The sequence below is a fragment of the Hipposideros armiger genome, unplaced genomic scaffold (assembly GCF_001890085.2).
Source record: "Hipposideros armiger isolate ML-2016 unplaced genomic scaffold, ASM189008v1 scaffold_110, whole genome shotgun sequence".
In the NCBI taxonomy this organism is placed as follows: Eukaryota; Metazoa; Chordata; class Mammalia; order Chiroptera; family Hipposideridae; genus Hipposideros; species Hipposideros armiger.
This window is the reverse complement of record NW_017731460.1, coordinates 612,668-620,241: the sequence shown is the minus strand read 5'-3', so window position 1 is coordinate 620,241 and position 7,574 is coordinate 612,668. Positions and strand designations below refer to the sequence as shown.

The window sequence follows — 7,574 nt, the reverse complement described above, 5'->3', positions numbered from 1 at the left end:
CACACACACACACACACACACACACACACACACACACACACACACACCACACAGCAGAGTCTCAATGGCCCCCCAACAGCCCTAGATCCTGCGAGAACACTCAAGGACTCTTGCCACAGACACATTATTGACTGCAGATGTTCTCGGCCCCCATATCTGGCCAGCTCCGGTTAGAGGCCAGGGCCACTGGACTAAGGCCCAAGGTCAAGACCCTATGCAAAACCTCCCCCACACCTCAGCAGTGCCCAGTCCCTGCCCATAAAAGCCTGTCAGGTAGATGAGAGCCTTCCAGAGCCTGGAAGGGGAGCGTGCCCCAGATTTCCCCTCTCTCTGAATCTAGGCAGATTCTACAGTGTCTGTGCCTATGCTGTTCCTTCTGCCTGGCGTGCCCATCTTCCCCTTTTCCTGCTGAAACTAACTTCAACTTCAAGACCCAAGTAAAATGCCTCCCTCTTAGGGAAGGCTTCCTCAGCTTTCCCCGCCCAGGAGAACACTCTTCTTTAACTAAAAGCCCTTAAGTCATCCTACGAGTACTGGCCCAAGCACACTGCCGTCTAGCTGATTATTCTGAGCCCTGCGTTCCCCTCCTGGCAGGAAGCAGGACTGCATCTTAGCTGACTTAGGCCTAGTACAGCTCATGACTGCGAACTCACTAATTCCTAGGAAGCCCTGGAGCATTGGAACTGGCAGCAACTGGGGGCCCTGCCACCTGATCTGAGCGCTGCTGTGTCTAACACCTCTGCTTCCCCATGCAGCTGCGAGGAGCTGTGCCCACCTGGGAGCCATGGGGCTCACTGTGAGCTGCGCTGCCCCTGCCAGAATGGGGGCACCTGCCACCACATCACTGGCGAGTGTGCCTGCCCACCAGGCTGGACGGTAGGTGGCCCCGCCAGATCCTGGTGGGGCTCTGTAAGAGGTCTGAGCATCCCTTATGCGCACCCTGGAGGACTGAATTCCTCTCCCACTCTGAATACCCTCCCTCCTATTTATGGTCATCAGCATCATTAGACACTGCAATACACACAGCTTGGAACCAAAGGTCTGCCATCTAAGTGCTGTGTGACGTGAGGCAACTTACTCAACCTCTCTAAGCCTGCGGTCCCTACAAAGAGCTGAATTCTTCTCATAGATTGCTTCTGTCCTTGTGCATAGGTACTCACTTCAGCTGCCATGGGCTCTGGGCCAGAAATGGCAGAGAGGGCATGGTATGGAGTGAGGAGGAGAGACAGCGGGGTATGGATTACCGGCATTTACAGAGTTTCAGATGCCCCGCCTTCACCCCCTGCATGTGCACGCGCTTGTGCACGCGTGCACAGACACACACACACACACTGATTCTGTAGGCCCCAGAGTCTATATTTCTCAGCTTCACAGGTGATTCTGATGCAGCCTCAACCAATCCAGATCTCACACCTGGGAACCACCATTGTGGGAAAGGGAGATGGGATTTATAACCTCACAGGCCTAAATTCAGGTCTCAGGTCCAATGCTGACCCTGAAAAAAGCCCTCAGTTACTGTGGTCCCTGCTTTCCCATCTGCAAAATTGACACAACAACAATCAACCTTCCTTCTTGGCTGTCACGGTTGGCAGAAGGCTCAGATGCCTGAAGCGCCTTGCAGACTCAAGTACTCTACAGTTACTTGTTTCATCCATCCCTGGATGCCACAGACAATCCACAAGCCTCGTTTTAGCCAACACTCTCCACCTGTCGGTGCCCCTCCTCACCCTCCACAGAACCAAGCTCCTCAGAAGCAGCGAGTCCCTAAGGCTGACTTTCCTGTTTCCTGTTTGGAGGGAGCTCAGTGACATAGGTGGCTGCCACCCCCTGGGGCCCGAAGCTTTGCAAAGCCAGAGAAGACAGGGCTTGCTGAGCAGGAGCAAGATATTTGAGGAGGCTGTGAACATCTAGGTCACAGGGGATGGGCAGGAGGGACACCTTCAGGGCCAATGGTGTAGGCACAGATTTGCCAGACTTTGTTAGAGCAGGAAAGGACCTGGGGGACCAGGTGGTTCAGCAGCACCCAAACCTGGCTACACACCAGAGTCACAGAGGGTTGGAGTTAAAGACACATTCCGAGGCTCCAGCAGACACCTTCTGGAGCCCAGGGAATCTCTATTTTTAATAAGCTCCTCAGATGATTCTGAGGCAGGTCTGCATTTGGAAATAATTTATTGAGACCATAGCACTTCCTTCTGTTTTTCCCAGAACCCTAGGGTTTCTTGAGAGTAATGGTAGGGATAGGGAGCCTAATAATTAGGATTCTGCTCCATTTTAATTTACATTTTCTATTGAGGTTCAAGGTAAGATTTCACATACAAACAGGATCTTCCAGCTTTAAGGTGTTTGAACAGCGCTGGTCTATCAATACCTTTCTTTCTCAGGTGAGGAAACAGAGGCCCAGAGAAGCTAAGTGATCTGCCCAAGGCCACACTGCTGGTTAAGAGGGAGGTAAAGCTAGAATCCAGGTCTCCTGATTCCTGAATAGCAACCCTTGGTGTCTGTCTGTCTGTGTCTTTTGAGGAAGACAGAGGGGCTTCTACTGCCTGTCTCATGCCTGCCCACTTCTTCCACTCTGGCCCACTCTCTGGAAAGGCCTTCTCATCTGCAGCCAGCTTCTAGAATCCCAGCCCCCGAGAGCTGGAGCCTCAGAGGCCCAGCTGCAGGCAGTGAGGTCAATAAGGATGTGGTAAGGAGAGAACAGGCCACACGCAAGCCCTGTGCCTATAAAACCCTCTCTGGAGAGACTGATGGAGGCTGGTGATTGAAGAGGGGTAAGGGAGAAAGCCAACAACATATGGAGAGATTTGTTTTTCTCCCCAACACAGTGAGAGGTTTGTTCTTTCAGAAGACAGAAAACTCTGTCAATAGAAGCTTTAGATTTGGGGACTTTATGTTTTTAATTTTTATTGTAGACAATTGCATTTCTATTTTTGACACAGCATTTAACTTGCAGATTTCTATGAATTATTAATACCCCTTATGCATGCAGAGCCAAAGTGCCATGAAGCTGCAGCTCAGGCCTGAGGCCCCTCCCAGGGAGGGCTGGGGCCAAGGAGAGAGTGCTGGGCAGAAGGGCCCTTCCTTTATCATCCTCTGTTGCTTCACTTTCCTGTTGGCCCCAGGTGGCTTCAGCCCCACTCTGAGACCTGAAGAATACAATTGCTAACTCACACAGTGCAGCTCCCCTTAGATAAATGAGGCCTTGTGCAGAGCTGGAGAGGAGCCGCCAGGAACTCTGGCCCTCCAGGCCCCTCCTCAGAGATTCCTGGCCCCCAGGCCCTGAGTGTGCCCACAGGACACTCCACTTGCCCAGCTGTAGTGAGCCCCATCCAGTAGGGGGATTTGTAAGAGCCTAAGGAATTATTTCCCATCTTTTTCTGGGCTCTGAGACCTTTCAGAGGAGAGAGACCGGGTGTGAGCAGCTTGATGAGAGTGGGCACTGCTGACGGACATGGAGGTAGATGGAGGTAGGATCGCCGCCCCCTTTAGGAGTTCCCAGTCTGATGGTGGAGACTGGATATAGTGCGTACATGTGCACGTGCATAGACACACTCACACGCACATGCAAACAACAGGCCTGAAGAGGTGGGAAATAGGACCAGCTAGCGTGGAGGGCCAGAGAGAGGCGTTTGGAGCTGAGGATGTCCAATCACAGAAGCTCAGGTTTGGGAAGAATGATTCACGAAGCTCTGAGCCCTGGCCTGTAGCCTGGATCATTTCCACAGCACCCACACCACCTGCTATTCACTGTTTGGTGAGGGCACTGATGCCATCTGGGGCAGAAGTGATACTTAGAAATGACTTCAGATGCTTGGAGAGGAGGTTGTCTCATTGGCATGGCCCCGAGTCCTTTCCCCGCCACGGTCTCTCCTTTATGCTCCATTTAGCAGCAGTTCCCCTAAATTGTGGCTAGTTTTCAGATTTTGACAAAACCAGTTAACTGATCTAACCAGTTCTGAGAGGAGCAGGACTATTGCCTCACCTCATCTCCAACCTCCTAAATGCCATGCAGCCTGAGACCCCACTGCAAGGGGAGACACACACTCAGTTGTGTATAAGGCATGTGTGTTAGGGATTTCAGAGCCAAGTAGCACAGACTGGGTGGCCTCAACAACAGAAATTTATTTCCTTTCAGCTCTGGAGGCCAGAAGTCTAAGATCAAAGTGTTGGAAGGGTTGGTTCCACCTGAGGCCTTTCTCCTTGGCTTGTAAATAGCTGTCTTCTCCCTGTGTCTTCACATGGTCTTTCCTCTGTACCTGTCTGTGTACTAATCTCTTCTATGAGGACATCAGTCATATTGGATTATGACCCACCCTGCTGGCCTCATTTTAACTTTATTACCTCTATAAAGGCCCTAACTCCAAACACAGTCATATTCTGAGGTGCTGGGGGTTAGGATATATGAATCCGGGGAGACACAACTTAGCTCATAGTAGCAAGAGAGAAACTGTATGGCCACAGCCATCTCTTAAGCTGACGCTTTCCTGCCTGCTCACTCCCCTTGCTTCTCCCCAAAAGGCTATTTTTCCAACCAGCAGTAATTGACTAGCTATGTGGTTCTCTTCCACTCTTCTTAGTCCAAGGTTATACTGGGCTCCTATCACATGCCACCTCATCAGATGCCCACTTCGGTTAAATTAATATTTATTAAGGGTCTGCTCTTTAAGGCACGATACTAGGTTCCTTCACATTTCTAATCTTCCTTCATCTTTAAAACCACCTGGGAGACCTGGGCCTACCACTCCCATGTTATAGATGAGGGAACGGAGGCTCAGCAGGACCACATAGCTTGTCCTGTTAAATCATTTTTTAATGTTTATGTACATATGCCCACACATGTATTGTTACTAATTTATCCCTAAAACTCTCTGCGGTCACCTGGGAGGAGGTAGAACTGAGATTTGAGTGCAAGTCCTGGCTTTGAGTTCAGTGTTTTTTCCACCACACCAGGCAGCAGGCCTTACAAGGTATCAAATTATTACAGGCCTTAGGGACTCAAACCTGAGGAGCCTGGGGTGCCTGCAGTTGGGAAATACTGAGTGGAGCTCTCCCACCTGTCCCAGAAGTCCCAAGGATGCCTGCATTTCCCAGGAAGTGTTGGCAGACAGTATCCTATGCACCAGACCTTCCTACTGGCCTCCTCGGGGGGCCCTGGTCATGTCTCAGGGGCTCTGAAGAGAAAAGGAATCTGCAGCCTATCAGGATGGATGGNCTTTCTGATTTACTGTTTTCATTACATAGTGTTATAATCATGTCATTTAAAAAAAAACCACACACTTGGTGCTCCTCCTCCTCACATTCCCTCATGTCACTGTGATGCGCCATTGAACATCACTAGCAGAACTGGACAGGAAATGCGAGTGCCCTGCCTACAGTGGCAGTCGGCTGAGTTTTCTACAGGAGACCTGGAGTGTGAGTGTGTGTGTGCGTGTGTGTGTGTGTGAGTGAGTGTGTGTGGGTGCTTGTGTGGGTGCGTGTGTGTGTGTGAGTGAATGCGTGTGTGGGTGCGTGTGTGGGTGCGTGTGTGTGTGTGAGTGCGTGTGTGTGTGAGTGCGTGTGTGTGTGTGTGTGAGTGTGTGTGTGGGTGCGTGTGTGTGTGTGTGTGTGTGTGTGTGTGGTGTGCGTGTGTGTGTGTTTGTGTTTGGTGGTGGTGCGTGTGCGTGTGTGTGGGGGGGGTGCGTGTGTGTGTGTGTGGTGCGCGTGTGTGTGTGTGGGGGGTGCGTGTGTAAGTACATGAAGGCCTCACAGAGCTCCATGATGGGGAGGTAGGAGGTATAAACACAGCCTCCCAAGATGGCTCAAAATGTGTTTTCAGGGTCAGCTCCCTCCTCCAGGCCAGGACTGCAGAGGACTGACTCAGATGGTGGACAGAAAGTCTCCTCTTTTCTTTCAAGAATCCCTAGAGTTTGTGGGGTATAGTGAGAAAGGCAGGCCCCTGCTACACCTAGGGCACCCCCAACCACCTCCAGGAGGAAGAGGGGGCCCCCCTCCTCTGGTAGCTTTTCCCTGCCCCCCCCACCCCACCTCACACACACACTCATCTCACAGCCCTTGGCTGCTGCCTCTGTCCCTGAAATCCTCCCTTTCCTCCCCCACTCTCAGCACCCCTGCCAGCCCTTCACTGCCTGACCTGTGTGTGGAAGAGAAATCTGAGCTGAAAAGCCTCCCACTTAATTCATTACAAGTAAATTGGATGATATTGAAAGATGTCTCTGGTCAGCAGGATTTTCCTGACTAAACTAACTTCCTCAGGGTTGGCAATTATTGGTACTTAATAATTATGTGTTGAACTAATTGATTAATTAATTGTGGGAGAATCCTTGATCTCCGTAAGAAAAATAACTATCTCTGGTACACGAGAGGCTGGAAGGGCAGCAGGAGACAAGAGCAGGTTCAGACTTCTGTTTGATAAAGACCTAAGATTCATATGTATGATTTTAAGTTATCTAACACCACAAAGCTAATACTGGAAGGAGGGGAAAGTCGTCCCCTGCCCCACTCACAAATACCACTCCCAAAAGGCAACCATATTCAAATCTCTTAGTTTCTTCTGGCATTGTCCTCCATATTTCTTCATAACATGCTTTACTGCCATTTCCATTGTAGACACTGGTTGAATCTATTAACTTCCTTCCGTAGAGTAAGATTCACCTCTCTCATACACAGGCACACAAGCAACCCTTCCCCCACCCTCTCAATGGAGTTTTTGGTTAAATCATTTTTTACAATTTTTGGTTAAATCATTTTTTAATGTTTGTATACATGTGCCCACATATGTATTGTTACGAATTTATCCCTAAAACGCTCAGCAGAAATCTTAAAGCGCCTCTCCATAAGGTCAGACACGTGAGAAATCCCTCAGTTTGGTTTTCTTCCTGTTTTGATCTTGAGGCCACGCCCACAAGACCCTGCGGGCTTCCATCCCGCTGCACAGTTGTCATTCTAGCACTTCCTCCCACCTCCATCCTGGAATTCCTTTCACCTCTCTGTTCTGTGGATTCCCTATTTCCAGAAACCCACGTCTTTCTTTTTTTGGATAATTCTTTCTGATAGAAAAAAAATCTTCCAGTAGCTTCCTAAGAAAGTACTCCTGGAAAGTTAATTTTTTGAGTCTGTTCAAATTTGAAAATGTCATCATTGAATCCCCCACTTGAATGTTAATTTAGGTGGGTGCAGAATTCTAGGTAGGAAATTATTTTCCTCTGAAATTTTAAGTCATTGCTCCGTTGTCTTCTAGTGTCCAGTTAAGAAGTCTAATACCTTTTGATTCCTGATATATTTTTGTATGTGGCTTTCTAAAAACTTTAAGGCTCATGTGTTTATCCATAGGAATGTAAAAATTTTACAACGATAGGCCTTAATGTCGGCCTCTTTCCCTTTTTTGTGCTGAATACTATGTAGGTCCTTTCGGTTCAGAAACCAATGCTTTCCATCCTTCCATTCTGGGAAATTTTCTTGTATTGTATTTCCCGTTTAATTTACCACCTCCACTTTCCTTTCTTACTATCTAAAAGCCCTGTTAATTAGATGTCAGAACGCCTGGACTGATTTTCTAATTCATTCTCTCCCCC

At 49.1% G+C, this 7,574-nt stretch overlaps 1 protein-coding gene across 17 annotated transcripts in view; it reads left to right on the top strand.

Moving 5' to 3' along the window:
• Positions 1 to 7,574, top strand: part of MEGF11 (multiple EGF like domains 11) — a 378,756-nt gene that overhangs the window by 302,796 nt on the left and 68,386 nt on the right. For all 17 annotated transcript variants that reach the window (XM_019647332.1, XM_019647328.1, XM_019647330.1 and 14 more), the window contains one exon: positions 756 to 876. In XM_019647332.1, coding sequence (XP_019502877.1) covers positions 756 to 876 — 121 coding nt within the window. The remainder of the gene's footprint in view (positions 1 to 755; positions 877 to 7,574) is intronic.